We start from the raw sequence: 23,065 nt of genomic DNA, 5'->3' as shown, positions 1-23,065 counted from the left end.
CTGAACATTCTGCACACCTGGCAGATGGGTAGCCGTTATCGTCAGTACTCTGGCTAGCAGCCAGTGCCAGATCGCCTGCGCCTGCCACGACCGGGTGCGCGATCTCGAACCCCCCTGCTTGTTGAGGTAATATATTGTGGTCGTATTGTACGTCTGTACAAGCAGAGAGTTGGTCTGGAAGGACGGATGAAAGGCCTTCAGTGCCAAGTGAACAGCTCTGAGTTCCAGGAAATTGATATGATATGTGGACTCCGTCGGGGACCACGTTCCTTGAATCTGTAAGTCTCCGGGATGCGCCCCCCAGCCGTGGAGAGACGCATCCGTCACGACAGTGTGTTGGAATATCCTTGTGGAAGGGAACCCCTGTGAGGAAATACTCCGCTGAACACCACCACTTCAGAGACTGAAGAGCATGCAGAGACAGTCTTATCTTGTCGTCCCAAGACCCTTTCCTCTGATCCCACTGATCCTCCAAGCACTCCTGCAGCAGTCTCATGTGCAGCCGTGCGTGTGGCGTGAGGAAGATACAAGAGGCCATCGACCCCAGTAGAGAAGACACCGCCCTCACTGTTGTAGATGGAGCGGTCATAAGAGCCTGAGCCTTCCGAAGGAGTGATAATCGTCTTTCCTCCGAAGGAGACATGCTTGCCGACAGCGTGTTGATGGAGGCTCCCAAGTACTGAATGCACTGGACCGGAGTCGGGAAAGACTTGGACATGTTGATGTACAACCCCAGTTTGTTCAAGAGAACGCACGTCCTCCGGAAGTGCGCTTGAACTTCCGAGAAGGAAGAGGCCTTGATCAACCAATCGCCAGGTACGGGTAGACAAACACCTTGTTCTTCCTCAGGTGTGTCCTGCTACCATTGCCATACACTTCGAAAACGTCCTGGGCGCAGACTTCAGCCCGAATGGCAGTACTGTGTACTGATAATGATTGGAGCCGACTTGGAATCGCAGGAACTTCCTGCGTTTTACGCATCCTGTAGGTCTATAGCACATAGCCAGTCTCCCCGTTGCAGCGGAGGGTAAATCTGATGCAACGTCAGCATGCAAAATTTCTCTCTGCGAATCCACTTGTTTGCTTGCCGCAAATCCAGAGTGGGCCTGAACTCGTTCTTGTCCTTCTTGCGAACCAGAAAGAACTGCGAGTACAGACCTCTTCCCCTCTTCCCCTTTGAGACAGAGGGACGTCTTCTATAGCCCTTTTCCTTAACAGGGTATCGGCCTCCGCCTGGAGCTCGCGCAGCTGAAACTGCGAGCTGACCGGTGGAATTGCTGGAGGTGGGCTGGTGAACCGAAGACTGTATCCATTGCAAACAATATTCAGCACCCACTTGTCCGGAGTAATTTTTCTCCACTCTGCCAGAAAATATTGAAAGCTTCCCCCCACCGGAGGGGGTAACGGATGACGGGGAAGTAACCGCTCAGGGCTGAGACTTGGCCGGGCCTTTGGACGCTGTGGCAGATTGCTGACCACCCCTAACCTTCTGACACTGATGGAAGGGCTTCCTCTGGAACTGCAGCGGTTGTTGCTGTCCAGACTGCTGTCCTCGCCCTCTACCTTGCACCCCGTACCGTCTTTGGAACGGGTGGTAGTTTTTCTTCTGGTCCTTGGGCTTCTCCAAGCCCACCTCTGTCAGAGTCTAGGCCTCCGCCTTCATGCGGGCCATCTCGTTGTCAGCGTGCTTCCTGAAGAGGGTCTCTCCAGAGAAGGGCAGATTGGCCACCCTCTGTTGGGCTTCGGGCTTTAAAGATGTCAATTTAAGCCAAGCGTGGCGCCTCTTGTTGATACCATGGCAGTAACCATGGGCTGCCAGGAGCGACGAGTCCGCAGCTGCACTGATGAGCTGATTCGACACCAGCAACCCCTCGTTCAGGATCTCCATTAAGTCCTCCTCCTCCCGAGGGAGGAGGTCTGCGAACTGTTGGAGGGACTCCCACAGAGCCTGATCATAGCGCCCCAAAAGTGCTGATGCACTGGCAGCCTTCATGGAAGTAGCGGCCGTCCCGCATACCTTCCTGCCTGCTGAGTCCAACCAGCGACTCCCCTTGTCCGGAGGCACATTAGACGATGGAGTGGTGGCGTGCTGCTTTCTCGCCGCCGTCACTATTACGGAATCCGGAATGGGATCCGTCCGGAAGAAAGCCGGGTCCGTATCAGGTGCCTTGTACTTCTGCAGCCTCGAGGGGGGTGCCTTCGTCACTGCCGGAGTGAGAAAGAGCTCCATTGCGGGTTCCACTAACCCTGGAACCAAGGGCAATAGAGGCAGAGACAGGTGCTTCTTGTGAAGAGTCTAAAAGATGACGGAGGTCGTGGTCGTGGGCACCGTCAGCGTGATGCCCAGCTTGTTAGCACCCCTCAGCAAGACCTCCTAAAAGGACACCACGTCGTCCACCGGGTATACCCCCGTCTGAGGGATTCAGATAAGGTCGGAGAATAGTCCCTCGCACTGGACGACCCCGTGCTGTACCAAGACCGACCCCTCCTATGGCGTCGTCTGGATCTCGTCGATGATAGACGACGACTCCTGGATCTCTCTCTCCGTCCGGAGCGAGATCTCTCTCTCCGTCCGGAGCGAGATCTGGGTCTTCTAGGCCTTGGGCGTTCCGCGGGTGCCTGAGGAGCAGCCGGTGGTGGAACCTGCGGCGGCCTGACCGGGGACCTCGGCCGAGGTGCCCCCTTAGGCGGCGTTGGAAGGTGCGGCAGTGAAGTCGACCTTGGAGGCCGTGGTGGTGCACGTGGGGGCACAGGAGGAGGTAACAGTGGCGGTGTATGTGGAGGCACCGGAGGCGGCAACTGTGGTGGTACACGTGGAGGAATCGGAAGAGGAGGCGGCGAAAGTGCGCGGCGGCGGCTCCTTTGGCAGTGGAGGAGGAGGACTAGGCAACCTCGGCTTAGGAGGAGAGTACACCTCAGAGTACACCGAGCCCGGTGTCTCCGTCGTCTTCTTCCTGGGGGGAGGCGATTGAGAGGCAGCGGTGACCGACATAGCCGTCTTGCCCCAGATGACCTGGAAGGACTCCTGGCTCCAGAACAAGGAAGATCTCTTCCTCTTAGGCGCTAAGCACCTCCTCGGCGTCGAAAAACGCCTCCTTGACGTCGACGAACGTCGTCTCGACGTCGACGACCTACACCTCGACGACGGGCTTCGCCGTCTCGACGCTGATGACCGCCTCCTCGACGTCGAATGTTTTCTCCGCTTCGACGTCGGTGACCTCCTTCTCGACGCTGACCTTTAGAGTCGACGTCGAACGGCGGTGTGGCCTCGACCGGCGAGCGCCGACGCCGGCTGAAATCTTCTCGACGTCTCGAAGATGACGAAGATGATGATGATGTCTTCGGCGGCGACCTCGACGTCGAGCGTCAACGTCGTCTTGACCCAGAGCCCTGGGGAGAAGGGGAACAGACCGTCATGCCTCTTGACGCCGTAGTCGATGCTATCGACGTCGACTGAGAACGGCGACGCTTTCTGGCCTTCTTGACGCTGGGGAGCCCCCCAGAGGCCTCAACACGTGCAGAGGAGGCAGATCCAGCCTTTCCAGACCCACCTTGCCGCTGCAGCCTTCCTTTTTCCAGTCCTTGGAGCCTGATCTTGGAGCCTGATCTTCCTTCTGTCTCTCAGGGTCCTGGTGGAGAAAGTCGGGCATATCTCACACTTCTTAGGTAAATGAGAAGAAGGGAGACACAGGATACACAGTTCATGTGGATCCGACTTGGCCTTCTTCCTGGAGCACTCCGGGCATTTATCAAATAATGCAGGCATATTAACACGTCCGCCAACTCCTCTAAGGAGACCTTTAAAATTGTAAAGCAACTGCTTAAATCCCCCACTCCAATCACCAACCAGGAGTGTACAGAAGCTAGGTATGACTTGCTTGCAGAGTACTTCGACACCAAAGTACAACAAATACTTGACTCCCTCCCACAGGCTGTCCCCGTTGTAGGCGATGAAGCCTCCTCTGCCCCGATCCATTCACTCCGGCTGGACAGCCTTAGAACCATCTCTATGGATGATTTCTGTAATACGCTCTCTGCAGTGAAGAGCGGGTCTCCTTCTGACCCTACACCCATGTGTATCCTTAAACAAGTAGCTGATACCATCGCCCCTCTTGCAACAGATCTACTAAATGCTTCGTTCACGAAAGGGGTGGTTCCACCCAGTTGGAAGCAAGCAAAAATTAAGACTCTTCTAAAAAAAACGGGCCTAGACATGGCTGACTTGGCCAACTATCGCCCTATCTCGCTGCTACCTGGTCTTGGGAAAATTGCTGAAAGAATTGTAAACCAGCAGCTCTCCGGGTTTTTAGAAAGCAATGACCTGTTGAGTGGCTCGCAAATGGGCTTCCGCCCAGGTCAGGGCACTGATACAGCCCTCATAGTGGTAACTGAGGAAGCAAGATGCATCTTGGATTCAGGGGGATCCGGAGTTCTGATCCTCCTAGATCTAAGCGCTGCATTTGATACGGTGGACCATAAAATACTAGTCCACCGTCTTGCAAGACTCGGGATCACGGGAATGGCCCTGAAATGGCTGGAATCCTTTCTGGATAAACGAGCATTTAAGATCTGGGAAAATGGCATCATGTCCAAATCTACTCCCCTCCAGTGTGGAGTCCCCCAGGGCTCATCCCTGAGCCCTACCCTATTTAATGTATATATGGCCCCACTGGAGGAGGTAGTAGCCCCGTTCGGGATTAAATGCGTCACTTACGCAGATGACACCCAACTAGTCGTCTCGCTGACGCAAAATACGGGATGCTCAGACAACCTCTCGGCCTGCCTCTCGGAAATTTTCTCCTGGATGTCTAAATCCAAGCTCAAATTGAACGGAGCAAAAACCGAAATTTTAATTCTGGGTCACCAACTCTCCTCTCTACCCTATACATCTTGGCCCCCCTGCATGGGTGAGGTGCCCCCACCAAAAGACAAAATCAAAAGCCTGGGGGTATGGTTCGAGCCTGAATTAACCTTCAGGTCACATGCCCAGAAAGTGGCAGGCACATGTTTCGGCCTGCTCCGAACTGTGCGGAAAGTCCTCCCACTGCTACTCTTCCAATCTAGAAAATTACTAATTCAGGGACTGATCCTGTCCAGATTGGATTATAGTAATGCACTGCTCCTGGCAGCCCCGGAAGCCACTATCAACACCCTACAACGAGTACAAAACGCTGCTGCCAGGATGCTCATGGGTGCCCCAAGAAGAGCCTCGGCAAAACCATTGTTGAAAACCCTGAACTGGCTCCCAGTGCGCGAGCGCATCTCCTTCAAATCATGATGCATCGTTCACAAAGCTCTTCAAGGCAAAGGACCTCAGGCACCAAGAAACCTGATACGCCCATACAGACCCCCACGGGCCTTGAGATCAGATCTTGAAAATTTGGTCATAGTCCCCAGAATTAGGAAAGCCCGCTCGGGAGGCCGCCGCTTCTCGGTAAATGCAGCAAAGATCTGGAACGCTCTCCCGAGACACATTCGTACTGAACCTTCCCTTGTCAAATTTCGCAAATGTCTCAAATTTTTTCTTTTTCCCAAAGACCCTTAAAAATCTCCTGTCCCCCTCAGAGCTTCTTATTTTTGTCTGGTAGCGCTGGGACGCTTACGGGCAGCCATGCGCTTTATAAATCCAATTTCATTTCATTTCATTTGATAAAAATAGAGTGCTCAGATGATAGAAAAAGGAAGAGGTCACCAAAACATGTCGTGTGAAAACACTTAAACACTTAAAAGTGCAAAAAATTCTTTAACAAACCCAAAAAAGGGAGAGCTCAATGCTCCAGGGTCCTGCTAGCAGGAGCCGGAAAAAATAATTGAAAGTAAAAAGGGACCTGCTGTGCATTCTGGGATACTGAGAGAGTTCTGGAAAGTTTTCTTAAAGGCACAGTATGTATCCCTGTCTGAGCCACATAATGGCAGCCTATGGGGTTTGTCTGTCCACCCCTTCATCTCTATCATTCCAGAGGCTTTTGTGAGAAAAGGGAAGTTTTCTCTGTGAGGAAAAACTGGACAGGCTGTGCTGTTTGTGGTTTTTGGTGGAATTACTAGTTGAAGTACTGGACAGTGTAGCCTGTGGATATAGGCTGCATTATCTGTCTTTAAATTCACTCTTAAGTGTCTGTGCAGGTCTGCATTTTTTGACAATTTAAGAGATTATTTTTGATTGCTCCGGGGTCCACGCTCATGAGCGGGACTATTCACTAGATTAGGACTATACACAGAGATCCCCCTACTACAGAAACAGGCATCCAAGACAATGCAAATGTAAAGCAGCCTTAAACGTTTTCAATGTACAGCCATTGGATAATGACAGGGCTCCCAAAATAGAAGTTGAATAAGACTACCTACTTTAGATTATAAATATGTCTTGCATAGTCAGAGGAACTATCCAAGTGTGCCTCTCTCACTCTGCCCTTACATGGAGTATATTAGAAGTAGGGCAGCATCCGGCAGTTTGCTTATGCGTCTTTAAGTTGTGGGGTTTCAATACACTTTGGAGCTAAGAAAGTGATGTAGCTACTGCACTGATCTCCTCAAATGTCTCTATTAAAGCAACCTAGCTTATTTACACCTTGACAGCAAGCTGCTGCAGAAATAAAGTCAAAGTCTGAAGTTAAGCTTCATGCCCAACCTCAAACAGCTCTACCACTAATCAACTAACACAATACCTCCATCAGACTGGCCTTCTGCCTTTTCCTTCCATGTATCCACACAGCAATCACATGGCCATGAGTCTGTGGCTTAAGTTACAGAAATAAATCATTTCAGTCAAGACTGCATGCTCACCTCTCGATCGGGCTTGTGAGGGTCCATTAGTGTCACAGCTTCTCCATGACGAACAAGCATGACCTGTGAATCCCCCAGCCAGGCGACGTGCAGCATGTCCCCCACAATGACTGCAGAGACACCAGTTGTGCCGCTCCGCAGCTTCTGCAAGAATCAAACACATGATCTGTACAATGGGGCAATGAGATAAAAGTGGAACTACATGCAATTCTACGCTGTCATTAGATAAAAAGGAGTCAGGAAAATGCTTGATAGTGTGGTTGCTTCTTTCACAAGAGTTACTTTGAATAATTCCATATTTACAGACACACGCACGCACCCAAAGAAATTCAGAGGTTTAAATGCGTTCAAAGCACGAGCACTCGGTGCACAGTAGGTGGGTTTAGGTGTTGCCAGATGCAGTTTATAGATTGAGCTTTTAGACAGCACCATAGACCACAATCAATAGATGAAAGATTGCATTTCTACACAGATCAGCGACTATTTGTCGGAAGTGGTAGGTGCAGTAGCTGGACTGAAATGTACTACAGGGACCTAAATACTTCAAAGCATGCATTCCAGCATCTTAAGATTAGGCTAAAGACTCCCAATTTACTGTCTTGGGTTCCAGTTTACCTGCTGCTTCCCTATAACGCGTTGCAATATGACATCCATTTACTGATTGCCTAGAGGAGATCTGAATGAAGAAAAGCTCACTTCCTGGAATGCTTTTGCTACATGAGTACCAGTGATATAGTCAGTATTAATACTGAACACGTATGAAGCATACACTGCTGACTGAAGGGTCTCTTGGAACTTAAGGAGTAGTTTTTTCAACTAAAAAACACATTTCTACCCAGGACAACGGTGTCCCAAGGATTTAGGTAAAACATGACTTTGCAATATTCAAGCTTACAACCTGCAGATTACACAAATCTCTGCAAAGAAATTACTTATGCCAACAATCTATCGCACTAGAGCTCACACTCAAGCAAATGTGCACACAAAAGATCCAAAAGACATTTCTTTGAAAAGTAAGTAGGTCTCTCCTGTTTTACACACTGTAAACTAAGCACAGAGGAAAGGGGTTATTTATGTGCAACTATAGTTCTCCAGCGTTGGTATCCATCACATATTCACATGTTGGAATATTTCCCAGTCACCAGGGTTTACAGCTTGACAACACAGAAGTACTCAAGCATGTGTATGCAAGAGATATGAATATATATATATATATATATATATATATATATATATATATATATATATATAAATATTCTGTGCTCCCGACATATAGGAGTATTCTGTGCTCCCGACATATAGGAAGGGCATCTCCTGGTATTAATGTACTGGTCTAACACAAAATAATGGACCCTTACAAAAGAGCAGTTAAAATAATAAAAACAATAATAAATAATGGTATGAATGAATGAATGAATGAATGAATGAATGAATGAATGAATAACTTTTATTGTGTGGTTACTTAAAACCATTACATTAAATAATAATAAATAATGGTAAATATATTTAATAGCTACAAGTTCAAGGGCCAAGACCCTGCCATTCTCCAGGTCTGCATGAGGGCACGTTTAGCCCCAATCAGGTCTCGCAAGCTCAATGGCAGGCAACAGATGTTTGTTAACTCAATGGAAACCCTTTTATCAATCTTGGAAGGATGAAAGAATGAGTGAATCGGATGTGATTCGACCTTGAGATTGTGGGGTCAAACACTTCTCTCTTGAAGATGCATCAGTCCACCAAGCCATTTCTAACCTGCGTTATGTATCTGGTTTGCATTTTAAGCATACTGTTTAGCTCATTTTAGAAGGGCACTGTGTGCACACCAAATCTTTGACTGTGAGGACATAGTGAGGTGGTCACTCTTCAATGTTCCTAGTCACAGGCTTTCGGAATATAAATCATCGCTATCAGGCGTGTCAGAACTTTTCTTTAATGAAAGCACACCAAGAATACAACCAGGATGCATTAGGCTGTCACATGAGAGCGCAAGACAGGAAACAAAGTCCATAATAACTCGGGATAGCCAGCGGAACGCTGCCAGAGCTATTATCGGGCACCAAGATGGAGGAGCCAATTACATTGAATTAATGCCTAGGTTGGTTTAAGCCCTTCTTTATAGCCAATGACACAATGAGTCCACAGGCGGACTTGTCAAGAGCTTATGAGTTAAAAGGTATCCAAATAGGGATATCCTTCGCCTTCCAGCCTTTGTGCCAAGTGGGTATCATGATTAGGCCTCGAGCAAGTAGCAGAATCCGCATAGGCATCATTTACTGAAATAAATATATTCATATTCAAAAGACTTCAGGCGGCAGACCCGAGAGCAGAGGACGGCCCGGGACCAGGGTTCGATTTCGGCACGGCAGGTTTCTGGACCAGGGTCAGCGGACTCGATAATTCTCTCGCCTCGGTGCCCACTCTGATCAGCGATCACACTCGGCAACTCTGGGCATTAGCTTGCCTCATCCTCACTAAAGGCCCCACCAGACCGCCGGGGATGCCTGGTCTCACCCTGGAGATACCCATTAAGGGACCATCTCTCAGGGAAGCCAGGAAGGGTTTCGCAGCGGTCGAAGCGCCTTGGGACCCTCCGGGTAAGTAGTGCGCTATATAAATGCCTATACATTTACATTTTACACATATGGATTCTGAGTAAACAGCAGCATTCAGAGAGACAGTCAAAGAGAGAAGAGAGACCAAGAGAGCGAGAACGGATAGGTAGAATTGTTCAAAACAAATGCTGTTTCCATTCAGGGGGCGCACTTCAAATAGTGCTATTTTGTACACTACAAAGGTGGTAATTAGAAACCAATCTCCCAAAGAAGCCCATGGACAGAGTTGTGAGTACTCGTCAAGTGTCCACATGGTACAAGTTTTGTACGGACCAATTCTTGACGCGATTCAGAAAAAGTCTGATGAGTGAGCTGTAGGATTTTGTGACATCGCCTTTAGTGAACTACAATCAAATGCATGTAGACCAGGCACAGACTAAGGACTGAGGGACACAGATGTAGATGCTGGTGATGGGCCCTCTATGACCTAGGGGCTAAATCATGTGTAGCGTACATACAGACAAAAGGGCTGATGGTCCGACCTGTGGAAGCTTGCAAGGGGCCCTTTAGAACTTGTGATTAAATCATGTGTAACGCAGGTATAGCAGAAAGAGTGATGGACAAAGCTGTAGATGCTTGCAAAGGGATCTCAGTGACTTGCGATGATATCAAGTGGAACCTAGCTAGAAACTAAGGACTGTTGGAGATACCAGTAGAAGCTTGTGATGGGCCCTCTAAGACTTGTGATTTAACGTGTAATCTGAGTAGAGACGAAGGACTGATGGACAGAGCTGTAGATGCTGGTGATGAGCCCTCTATGACTCGTCATTAAATCACGTGTAACCTAGGTACAGAAGACTGATGGACAGATCTTTAGACGCTTGTGATGGGTCCTCTGACTGACGATGGATGAAGGATTGATAGACAAAGCTGTGGATGTTTGTGATGGGCCCTCCGACATGATTAAATCATGTGTGACCTAGGTACTAACGAAGTACCGATGGAGCGGGCTGTAGATGCTTGCAATGGGCCCTACAAACGAAGGACTTGAACCGCCTATCTCCACCCAGGTCTCTTAAAGGTGGCTCTGTTCCAACGGCAGTGAGTCCTGAATTTTGGCATGTATGTAGTTAAGGGCATGAGAAACAAGCACTGGCAAACCCAAAGGGTCTTACCGTTAGAATGCACGTGCCAAGCGGTTGGCCTACCCCGTTTTGGTCTACAATTTAATGATTAAAAAAAGCATACGGGAGAAAAAGCAAACAAATTCTATGGTCTCTCACAACTGTACATTTCAATTCATATGAATGTCTTGGTTTATATTTCAAATACATTTCTCTCAGGAAACTCTGAAAAGAATTTCCAAAGAAAGCGTTAGAATGTAAAGGGAAATTCTTGCCAAGGCCTCAATTTACCTTCCATAGGATTCAGCAATTTGGTGCAATATTGTAATTTAGGGAGGCTATTTATGGGCCTTTAGTAGAAGTGTTATTGTAAGATCCTCTTCTGCCTCAGACGCCAGTTGTGTGAGAGTAGCAAGCGGCCCTCTTCCAGCGCCATAAAAGTCTTTCTGTGCCCTAGCTTCTGCTTACATGCCATATGTTGACTGCAGGAGAAGAAACACAAACGACCCTTTAAATCTGCTCTTCAGCCATACCTAAGCAAAATTATCCCGGTTATGTTTTTACAGATAAGCTGGGATGGGTGGGAAGCAACACAGAGCAGTAAGGTTGGGGGTGGAGGGCAGCACACGAAGGAGAGAGCTAGAAGGAAATTCACTCTTATGGAGTGCTGGCTGAAAAAGAAATATAACTTCCTTAAACATAAGCAGTGTAGGGGGGGCGTGGCTAGCAGCCGAGCAAGATGGCCGCAACCTAATAGAGCTACGTGACCGACAAGGCTTCTCCACATCAATTCGTCAAATAATCCTGTCACCACACGGTAATAACTGGAAAAACCGTGATCCGCAGTGCCTGCGATACAGATTGAGCCACACCTCACCCAGAGAGGGAAACAACCGCGTCGCTGGACTGAAGGGACCAATACGGCCTACATGTCACACTTAGACCGGGGCCTCCAGTAGCGACTGGAACTGCTGAGGTACGAGCCCGCGCGGGAGCGGCCAAAAATTCATTGCGCACAACTCAGTCCTGTCTAATTCAAAGCCCTCGACTCGGGCAGCATAGCGCAACAATAACTACAGACTGAAGACTCTGCAGTGGAGGGAGAAATAAGGGGAGTGATACAGAGGGAGGACTGCCGGACTGAATCCCAGGAACACGCAAGTGAGTGCGGGACCGGTTGGGATCCGGGGGTCAGATGCCATCCGGGAAGGAAGCAAAGTCCACACGCCCATTAAGAATTGTAGAAGTGGGCTCCAGTAGACCCAAGGAGCGAAAGGGCGAGCAATTAACAGCGCCTGGGGCACCAGGAGAAAGCATTCTATAACACATAGGGCCTCAGTTGGAAAGCACCTGGGGGGCAGGATAAGGGGCTGAAGAGGGCTGAGCGCAAACAACTCGGATTGACTAGGCCTGTAATAACAACGCACGGGGACGGGACTCCCCGCTGGGCTCGAACGGGCCCACATGACGCAACAGGCACGAAGGTCGGCTCTTCTCCTCCCCTCCCCCACTCGCCATTACTGGAAAGGGCGAGTCTGACAGAAACAATCCCTTTGGTTTTTCACCAGCGGATGGATAGAAGGCCATATTATTCGGCGACTTCACGGAAGGCAAGGGCACAAGAATAACCTCCCACCCACTGTTCCTCTAGAAGTGTGGACAGGAAAACCGGAAGGCCGCGTGTGAAGATGGACCGCACGGCAGGCGACGGTGACTACTGCCTGAATCAACTGCACCCCACACACCGGACCAGAAGGGCACAATGGGAGGAAGAGGCCCCAGAACTCAACCTAATACCAGATTGGATAAATACGCGAATAATACAGATTCATCTGAACCCCGCAAATAGATGTGGCAAAGGCGACCGCCCCGACAGTGGATAAATCGGCGCATCCGAAGAAGTCACCTTTAAAAGACGCGATGGCCGCCTTGCAAACGGTCCGGTCCTCAATTGGAGCAATCTCTACAGACGGGCGGATTTCTCGAAAATGACTGACAGACTGGTGGGAGTGGAATAAACGGCAGTGCTCTCCACAGACACGGCGGCTTTGAAGTGACAAGTGACAAGTGAAGAGACTAGAAGCAGACAACAAACTGATCATGGCTAAACTGGACGATCGGGAGGGCCGCTTTCAACGCAACAACGTGCGCCTCGTTGGCATACCAGAAAAGGCAGGTGGACCGGCCCTGGATCTGTTCGTTGAAGACGTAATAAAGAATCAACTACAACCTCGGGGACTGTCAAGTTTCTTTTCTGTGGAGAGAGCGCACTGCGCACCGGGAGGAAAACCGCGCCCGGGAGCACCATCAAGACCAATTTTGGCACTCATCTTTAACTTCCGCGACCGCAACACCATACTGCAGGCATCGCGAATAGCCCCCCCGCCACCCCCCATAAGGATTGATGACTGCCCAGCCCATACGGCTACGGTTACTAAACAGAGACGCAGTTTCCTAGAAGTCAAGAAAGAAATCCGGGCCAGAGAACTAAAGTACTCAATGATTTTTTCTGTAAAACTGAGAGTTAAGGCTGAGGGGAAGACATGGTTCTTTGCAACGCCAGAAGAGGCACAGGACTGGCTGGAGGGATGGCGCCCGGCTAAGGGATCTAGGACACATGGGAAACAGCAGCAATTCTGAATGACGGAGGAGGCTGGATCCAAGGCAAGACTGCACAGTGAATCTGAAGATTGATCATACTGGAAGAATAAAACGGCGATCGAAAACTAAAAGCCTTAATATTGATGCCTGATAGTGACCAGAGACTGCTGTCGGTGTTATGGACCGCAGAGCAGAGACGCTGTATGAGGCAAGAAATTAATAATGCGGAATACTGGGACAGGGGCGGGCGCTCCTTGCAGGTATGAGCAGGCATGATATATATTTTTTTGAAAATTTCTTTATTAGCATAGTATGTAGAGCATAGTATGAAACAGTTGGTATACCATGAATCTCACAGTAATACGCTCTTACAGCACAGTAGCATCAATTATAATATACATTTTCTATTTTGTTGCATTTCAATCAAACTAAACAGAACCCTCAAGAAGAACCCCACCCGCCACCCCGTCAATACCCACCCTAGGCACTCATACATCATATTTGCAAATATCCAGTTGTATTTGGCTATGCTCAAAAACAGCTCTTTCCTAATATGATAATCTTTTACAACCAATCAGTGTCATAGGCAATGATTGTACGGGTTCCCCCGTTGCCATGTTCAAGTGCACTAGACATTCTTGCGGCATGGTATAAGCTATTGAGAACGATTCACATGTTAGTTCGCAGTCAACGAGACAGTAGATTCATCATACCCCCCCCCGATTCAAAGATTCCTAGTATGGTAAACCATTCCAGTGAGATTGGCGTCTTCCTGAGGCCCCTGCGTTCCTCCCGTTGTAGCTCCTCCCCCTCTGCCCTACCCCATCTTATAACCTCTGTCTTCCACAAGTCAGGGTCAGGCGGCTTAGGCGATTTCCACCTCATGGTTATTGTACGTTTCGCCAGTAGCATAGCCATATCAGTGAACGGTGTCGACACACTTCGTTTACGCGCCGCTGGTCTCAGCTCCAGTATTGCGTATTCTAATGTGTGTGCTTGCAGGGGAGCACCTGCTCCAGTAAGCGATTCGTGTATAGTGTTCCAGTAATAGCCCAGTTTAGGGCAGTCCCATAGCATGTGTATCAGTGACGCATCGTCCGCTGTGCATCTGGGGCATGTGTCATTAGCGTCAGGGAACATAGTGTGTATACGGTGAGGCGTTAGGTACGCCCGGTGCAAGACCATCAGTTGAATGAATTTGAACTTCGGATTTATAGCCACTTTCTTGGGAAATTGAAGGATACGCTCCCATTCCTTATCCCCGAGTGGTCTTCCTATGTCGCCTTCCCATTTTGCTTTGAGGGGCAATAATGAGGTCGCCTTCTCTGTTTTGATACCAGCAGTGAGCCATCTAGTCAGGTGACTTCCCGTTCCCATGAGGTACTGCATTGTTAGCAAAGGGTTTGTGGGCGGTTCTTCCCCATCCTGCGCCCACATTCTTGCGACATAGTGGCGTAGACCAGCATGTATGAGGAACGAGCCTCCTGGGACATTATGTGTGGTCCTGAAGTCCTCAAAGGACAGCATGCGTCCGTCAGCAAAGAGGTCTCCGACTTGCGTTACCCCTGCGTCGTGCCATGTTGTGAGCTTGTGGGTCGAGAGGGTTCCCGACTCCAGCGGGATACCTAGTAGCGGAATCGTGGTGGCGTATGAGGTCGTCGGGGTTGTGTATTTTACCGCTTTCCGCCAATATTGTATGGCAAGTCGGAGAAGGGGAGGAGTATTCCTTGGTAACTCTGATTGGGGTAAAAGTAAGATATGAATTTTCCCCTTGGATCGATCCTCTTCTGTCATGTCAATTTCATGTAGGTTCCGGCCTGCCAGCCAGTATGCCAGCCATTGTAGCTGACAGGCAAAGTTATATGCTCGGAAGTCCGGTGCTCCCATACCCCCAGCCCCAGAGCTGAGTTGTAGTTTAGCAAGTCCTATGCGCCTCCGCCCCGATCCCCATATGAGTTCTATTAAGAGTGTATCCAGCGCCCTGAACGTTGTAGCTGGGATCAGGAACGGCAAGTTAGTGAAATAGTAAATGAGGCGGGGAAGCACCACCATCTTGGAGACCGCCACTCTACCGGCCACCAACAAAGGCAACGATAACCAAAATTGTATCTGCGATTTGAGTGCCCTCATTGCTCTTCCTAGGTTGCGTCTATCATTTCTTCGGCATCTCTGTATACTTGGATCCCGAGGTAGCAGAAAGTGGTATCCGCCAATTGGAAGGTGTAGGGTGGAAAAAGCAGTGGTGCTGATGAGCCAGTGGCAGCAAAGCAGTACCCATACGACTTGGGTTCGCTTATAGTGAGGCCCGATAACATCGGTATTCCTCAAATAGTTTAGGTATAGGGTCTAGGTTACCCCTCAAATCACGGAGGTATAGGATAATATCGTCCGCATAGGCGGATACCACATGCGTCGTCCCGCCTCTCTGAATGCCCCAGTGGGGAGCCTCCATCCGGAGTCTACAGAGCAGCGGTTCCAGCGCCAGTATAATCAAGAGCGGGGAGAGTGGGCACCCTTGCCTGGTACCTCTTGCAATGGTCAAGGGCTCTGAGATGCATCGGGACGTTCGCACCCGCACTGTAGGGCGGGTATACAGCAGCCTGACCCATGCAATGTATTCAGAAGGTATCCCGAATTTCGAGCAGGCATGATATATACTAAGTAGTGTGACAAAAGACTCATTCTGAGGGAGGGGCTCAGGCGGATCACTGGTAGACTCAACCCCACATGCAATGAGACAAGTTTGGGGAGCGAAGCACTCTGCTCAGTTGGGGTGGCGGGCAGTTCTAGAACTGTCGGGCAGGGAGGCAGGGTGGGGGAGGCGGATGGGGACCAGTTACGGGATTTCAGTTTTGGTTGTTATTTTGTTTTATCGACATTGATCCGTGAAATGTTTTAAGACACTAAGCATTATGTATTGTCATATTACATGTTTCACCATTCATTACACAAGACGACTTTAACACATACACATGGTGCATATATTGACGCGACCTGAAGAGCCAAATGCCCACTTGCTGCTGCCGGAGACACTGGGCCCCCCATGACGGTCATATCTTGGAATGTCAATGGTCTGGATAATAAGATTAAAAGGGGGTTGGTCCTCCAATATCTAAAGCGCAGGACCCAGACAGTGGCACTGATCCAGGAGTCTCACCTTGTGGGATCAGCCTGCAAGGCGCTAGATCGCTGGGGATTTAAGATGGTGGCCCACTCTGAATTCACCTCGGGCTCCAGGGGAGTGGGAATACTGATCCATAAAAGGTCACCTCTGATTATAAAAGGATCACGGACAGACGAACAGGGCCGCTTTGCAGCAATGTCATGTTAGTGAGAGGGGAGAGCTTACAACTTAGTATCTGTCTACATACAACCAGACAGAATTTCAAGACCTTGGAAAGTTTTTGTTTAACCTCCAACATGGAGAGTTAATTGTAGGCGGGGACTTCAATGCCGTAATGGACGCCACTATAGATCGTAGACCCCCCGGAGACTTCTCTAGCTCCAATCAGGCCCTGAAAGACTTTATAGAGGCATTGGGACTGATTGATATCTGTCGCACTGGGTACCCCCTTGAGCGACAGTACACTTTTCATTCCGGAGTACACAATAATCTCTCGAAGATAGACTACCGGGGAATATATAGAGATACCCTATTTACCCAGAGGCATCTCTGATCATTCACTGATACAATTTAAATACACATCACAGGTCCCAGGTAGGAGACAAGTTTTTCCACTCTAACCCAGATTTCTAAAGGTCCCGAAGATTACCAAAGAACTTTTAAAAACCACAGGGCAATACTTTAAGTAGAACGAACAGTCAGTGAAGTCCCCGACCATCTTAGGGGAGGCATACAAATCAATAATTCGTGGACAGGCTATTTCACTAATCACCAGCCATAAGCGGGAACACTGTCAACATCTGGACACCCTGGAGGAGGAAGTCCTCCAGGCCGAAACAGCCCACACTGCAAACACTAACGATACCATGACACATGAATTAGCGCTGGCGTGTAAAGAATATACAGCATTTGTATGGGAGGAGGCCAAAGCAAGACACACCGCCACACAACACTTGATATACGAAATAGGGGACAAAACAGGCAGACTACTGGCATGGTTAGAGAGGCGGGAGAGGGCAGGGCGCTGGGTTTCCCAATTAGAACTAGACGACGGCACTACTACAACAGTCCCTCAGCAAATAGTTGAGGCACTCGCATCCCATTATGAAATAGTGTGTGCGCCTATAGCCACCGCCACAATAGAGGGTAACCTAGAATTTCTCAGTGACATCCGACTACCTACATTTTCACAGACAGAGACACTCGACTTAGAAACTGCACCAACTCCGGACGAATTGGGGTTGGCACTGTCTGCACTTCATACAGAGAAAGCACTGGGGCCCATCGGCTTACCGGTTGAACTATATAAAAAGGCAACAGCTTTTATGCCCCACCTACTCAACATGTACAATGATAGTCTAGATAACGGGATATGGCAGAGGGATCAATGATTGGCCACCATGGTGGCTATACATAAACCAGGTAAACCACCATCAAAGTGCTCGTCATATCACCCAATATCCTTATAAATGCAGAAGCCAGAATATTGGTGAAAACACTCGCACTTTGTTTACAACCACACCTTGCTACACAAATCCACCCGGATCAGTCGGGCTTTATGCCGGGTCGCAATACTGCCCTAAGATGACCACACGGGGTGAAGACCCGCATATCGACTATATGGGAGGATGCAGCCTTCCTCTCATTGGACGCGAGTATGGCATTTGACCTTGTGGAATGGCCATTTCTATTTGCGGTCCTCCAGAGGATGGGATTCGGTCCAAAGTTCTGCGCATGGATTAAACTGCTATATACGGTACCCCTAGTGCAGGTAGTGGCTAATGGACGAATCTCGAGAGAATTTGAACTAGGCAGGGGAACGAGGCAGGGATGCCCATTATCACCACTCCTCTTCGTTTTAATATTGGAACCGCTCGCGGCATGGATAAGGCAGGATGTGATGATCCGAGGGATGAGATGGGAGAGAGGCTGGGAGGACCGCATCTAGCTCTATGCGGACGATGTATTGATATACCAGACATCCCCAGCACGATCGTTGGTCTGCTTGCTGGACATTTGCACTGCATATGGGAAGGTCTCTGGATACACTATAAATGGGTCAAAATCACTCCTTTACATAGTATATGGTCCAACACCAAAGCTCCCGCTGGGATGTGAGCTGCAAGTCGCAACCAGCGGATTTATATATATAGGGATATACATTACGCCCCATACAGCGCTTTTCATCAAAGAAAACCTCATGAAACAGCTGACAAAGTCGTACAACATTGGAGGTCGCTTCCACTGAGTCCTCTTTAAAATGATGGCTCTACCTAGATTTTTATATGCCCTCCAGAATACCCCATTCCCGGTCCCCCCTACATATTTCCAAGCAATCGATGCCGAAGTCTCCACTCTACTATGGGGTGGAAAGCTGGCGCGTATAGCACAACACAAACTGGTCCGAAGCTGGTATGATGGGGGAATCACACTGCCCAACATAAAACTTATTACTGGTCCTCACAACTAATGATAATAAATCAATGGTTACATGCCCCGCAGGAAGAACCGGCTTTTAGAATGAACAGATATATTTTACCCTCAGATCATTTATTGAAAGCCCTATACACCACCAAAAGGAGGAACACCCTTGCGGGACAGCTCACACAATCAAAATATGGCATACGGTGCAACGAGCATTAGGATGGGAAGGGGTGCTGAGGCAGGCCACTTCACTCTGGGAGACCCGATGTCCCGCCAGACCCCGGAGATGCCTCCTCAACATTTGGGAGCACACTGATCTGAATCTAAGGTTACAGGATTGGGCGACACTAAGCATGACAGTGGCAAAACGGAACATAGCCAGGAACTGGGGCTCTGGTGTGGTGCCCACATACCAACAATGGAGGAACGACAGCCGAAAGAGCAGTGTATACTCACAGGGGTTGCGCCAAGAAGTGGTCTAGATATATGGGGGAAATGGAACGAGCTTAGAGGGCATATATGCAAACTCCTGCAGATAGACTCCCGCCCGGACATCAGCCCATGACGATAGCAACGAAAGTAATTGATTTCTGTGTAGCTACACCTCAATGCAATCAGTCGGGATGGGAAAGGAACCAAACGATCTTTATGATTTGGTATGAGCGACAAAAATGGTTATCATACTGTATAAAAAGTCATAATGGTAATAGTAAAAATTATGTAAACCGAAAACAAGTGGAGAATGTCGAATTGTATTTTGAAAATGCAATAAAATGTATACAAAAAAAAAAAAACAATCCGTGGAAGCCTGCAAGCCAGGCAACCAAAAGGACTGCGAGGACTGCAAAGAGGGCATGCTCCAGAAGAGGGACAACACAAGAAGGAAAGTATATAAACTCTACTCAAGTTACTGCTTCTAGGAGGGCGGTTACGCAGCTGCTTAGAAGTTTTTAGAAAGCAACAAGTTCTTTGGCCAGAGGAGTAAATTAGGTGCTCGCTCTTGTAATCTGCATGAGTTTTTCAAGACTTCAAGGGGCATTGGGGGCAGGAGGTGCTCTCAGCCTTTCATCCTTCAGAAGGCAATAAACGGAGTAACATTAAATTGGGTGACTAACGCCTAGTTTTTATAGTGTTCTTAAATGGCACAGATACAGTATCAAGCGATATAGAAAAATAAATGTCAGCAATGGAAACTTTTGAAGTACATTACACACACTCTGCCAAACTCCCCAGCCATATTACCTCTAACCCACCACCGGGGTCCCAAGATGGGGAATATGTTGCTTAAAACTGGAATAGACTACATACTCTAAGAAGGCAAAGGACTCTAGAAATGAACACATTCTATGTACAGGAGTTGACAGCTTTCAGCTGCTGTCGCAACAGATGGAGAGGGCTATTTACACCAAATGGTTGCAAATTGTGAAATACCCACCCACACAAACCAACGGGTCACTGACACAGAAAATACAGATTGTGGAACAGACTGTACGGGAAGAAATGCTATTTAAAGCAAGAGGAACTACTGTGGAATATAGATCTCCCGAGCAGGAAATGGTTCTTCGAACAGGCTGGCTACAGACCCTGAACAATGCAGCCCAGCTAGATTGGACTCTTTGCACAGAGCAGTATATTACAGGAGGATATTTCTGTAGGGGGAGGGGCAGATGGTGAGTTTTCTAAATTATTCTAAATGCAGATCAGATCGACAGCCATTTGTAAGCTATGGCACAAGCACCCTCGCCCAACACCTGTGTAGGGATTAGTACACTGCAAACAAGAAAGAAAGGGTTCTTAAAAATGTGTGTCTCACAGAGGGAGTGGGGAATGCACAGACGAAGTCTTCTGCAATGAAGCATGAAAGGATTATTGACAACATAAATTACACGAGTAACAGAGGAGTTCCAGAGGCTGCGAAACTCAACATTCAAACGGGAATGGTTCCTGGCACAAAACAGCCAGTTCCCGTGGGGTTCCAGATGTTGAGTGCAAAGACTATAGATAACAAGAGGTCCTCGCTCAGTAGATTTACAGCCTTTGACACTTAGCCATGTCACTAAAGGGTTCGTCATATAGAACGGTGATAACATTACGTGTATTTGTAAAGCACACGTTCACCCAGAAGGGTATCTTGGTGCTGAATTACAGATCTTTATTGTTACCCAACTCAATGGTACTCACTTTATCGACCACAGAAGGATGTAAGGCTGAGTGGACCCGCACGGATTTGAACCTCTGACCAGGAGATCGAAAACAAGCCCCTACAGTGGACGCATTAGTACACTAAGCCACCAGAGGGCGCCAATTGTAAACAATGAAAGGGCCCTAAGCCCACTGTAAGTTTTTGGTATGCCCCTTAAGAGGCTTTTACGTACAGACTTTATATACTCTAACAGCGGTCTTGTAATGAGACCTAAAAATAACTATACGTTCAGGGAAGAGTTGCACAGAGAGGGTCCACGGGCAGAGCACCTGCACAGTAACAATAAAGGAATCTTCACACAGCCATTTACAGTCTGCACAACAGAACAGCCCAGACAGGAAAGGGTCTTTAAACAGAGAAGGGCATTTAAACGGACTTGAGTTTGGACTCCCTGGACACACACACAGTTGTATGAATAATGCAGAGATTTCAAAGGCTGAGCACTCGGCAAAACACCAACTAAAGAACCATTTACAGACTGGGAAACAGGTTTGCTCACTGGCAGTAAAGGGTGCTCAGGCTTTGAAATGAGCTGAACAGAGGCAGCCATGAGTCTTTGCACCATTTGATGCCAACATTCAGAATATGCTGCCCACGGAGAGCTGAAGACTTCTGCAACATTCTCCAACAGTGTGTAGGAGGCGCTTCTGAGGGCAGTGGGAACGATCACATTTTATCACTATAAAACCAGCCAGAATTCTAGCATTTCACAGCGACGTACAATTTAAGAGGATAGCCAGAATTTCATCCCTAGCTTTCAAGTGCTTTTTAAGAAAACAAAAAAACCACAAATGTCAAACAGCCCGAGGAAAACAACGCAGTTGAAGCAGTCATGATGCAACACAAATAAGAACAGCCTGGCCCCATCCGAACAGGAGTCTCAAAAAGCCTTCTGCCTTTAACATTTTTTTTTTCAAAATGCTTTATTGATTTTCCAAGAACAATCAAATTGTCAGTAACTGGGTTACATGAGGTATGTAAGGCAAGTCACCGATGATGAATTATTTAGCTCGTAAATGAACATGCCTGTTCGAAGTCAAGAAATGCAGCACAGTAGCCCTCTAACAAACATGGCAATCTTCACTACAGTGTGCAATAGAACGGGCTTACCAATGCTGAATGACCTCGTCAAAAATGTTAAAGCATGTTCCTTCTGTAAGGTAACAAGTTGCACATATTGAATGACCTAGAGCTGGTTTTGGTCCTAAAAAAGAAAGTTTTCTTATGGCGTTTGGAACTTTGGCGGTGATCCACTTGGAGTGGTAAGTGATCTACACATTATGTTACATTTGAAAGTGGTCAGAGAAAGGCTCCCAACACTACAGATCACGCCTGCCCAGGAACTGAATAGATCCATTCTTTTCCTGAGAGACAACGCATGGATTTAGTCCAGGACTGGAGAATGAACATAGTGAGTGTAGCATCCTACAATTTCTGGCAAAAATTTAAGAAATTATGATTTTTTTCATAGATTTTTGGTTTTTACCCACAACCTTGAACATTTTCAGTACATACTACTGGAAACATTTTTATAGATCTTTACTACCTCTATTACTGTTAACAATGTTTGCAAAAAGCACGTAGTAACCTACAGATGACATCCACTGGAAACTGCTAGAAGGTCACTCAAATCTTTTGTTTTTACTGCGCTCAAATATTTCAACTAGAAAAACTGTACATTATAAAAAGCAGCACATGATAAGTACTACATAATTGAATTTATTTTACACTGCAGTGTCCTTGTGAGTGATCCTCCCTTGTGGTGCTACATCTGCTGATACCTCTTTCTAGTTCCTCCTGGGCGAGCTTTCACTAGTTGATCTGCAATCAGTTAACTGCATGAATCATGCTAAGGTGCAAGTCCTTGGTTTCCCCAGGAAAAATGTGCACCCAGTTGACGATTGTTCTCAAGCCTTATCCCCTTGCGGTGCAGCAAGTAGGTGATGGTCTGTTCCGTGCTCCATTCTAGCGGGTCTGTGTAACAGTGTGGACTTGTTCTGTGTTCATTGTAGTTGCTTTCCTGTGCCCAGCTCTGTGATGAGCCCAAAGAATGTTGTTTAAGTAGCGCTCTGACTACAGGGGTTCTGGGGTTATTTTTCTGGGAAAAGGTCAGATGCTATTGGTACCTGGCTTTGCGAGTAACATGATTTTGCTTCTGAATAAACTTTCAGTGTTCAACTTCTACAGCCTTCTTCAGTGCGTTTACTACAATATTTTTGGTGACTAGGATAGCCAAGCACCTGTCAGACGTCGA

At 48.0% G+C, this 23,065-nt stretch overlaps 1 protein-coding gene across 2 annotated transcripts in view; it reads right to left on the bottom strand.

Annotated features, from left to right (window-relative positions):
- Positions 1-23,065, bottom strand: part of PPM1F (protein phosphatase, Mg2+/Mn2+ dependent 1F) — a 177,842-nt gene that overhangs the window by 73,711 nt on the left and 81,066 nt on the right. For both annotated transcript variants that reach the window (XM_086942726.1, XM_086942727.1), the window contains exon 6: positions 6,784-6,927. In XM_086942726.1, the coding sequence (XP_086798852.1) occupies positions 6,784-6,927 (144 nt within the window). The remainder of the gene's footprint in view (positions 1-6,783; positions 6,928-23,065) is intronic.

The sequence above is a fragment of the Lissotriton vulgaris genome, chromosome 11 (genome assembly GCF_964263255.1).
Source record: "Lissotriton vulgaris chromosome 11, aLisVul1.2, whole genome shotgun sequence".
NCBI classification, from domain to species: domain Eukaryota; kingdom Metazoa; phylum Chordata; class Amphibia; order Caudata; family Salamandridae; genus Lissotriton; species Lissotriton vulgaris.
The sequence above is the reverse complement of the archived record's forward strand: the minus strand, read 5'-3'. Positions and strand labels throughout refer to the sequence as shown.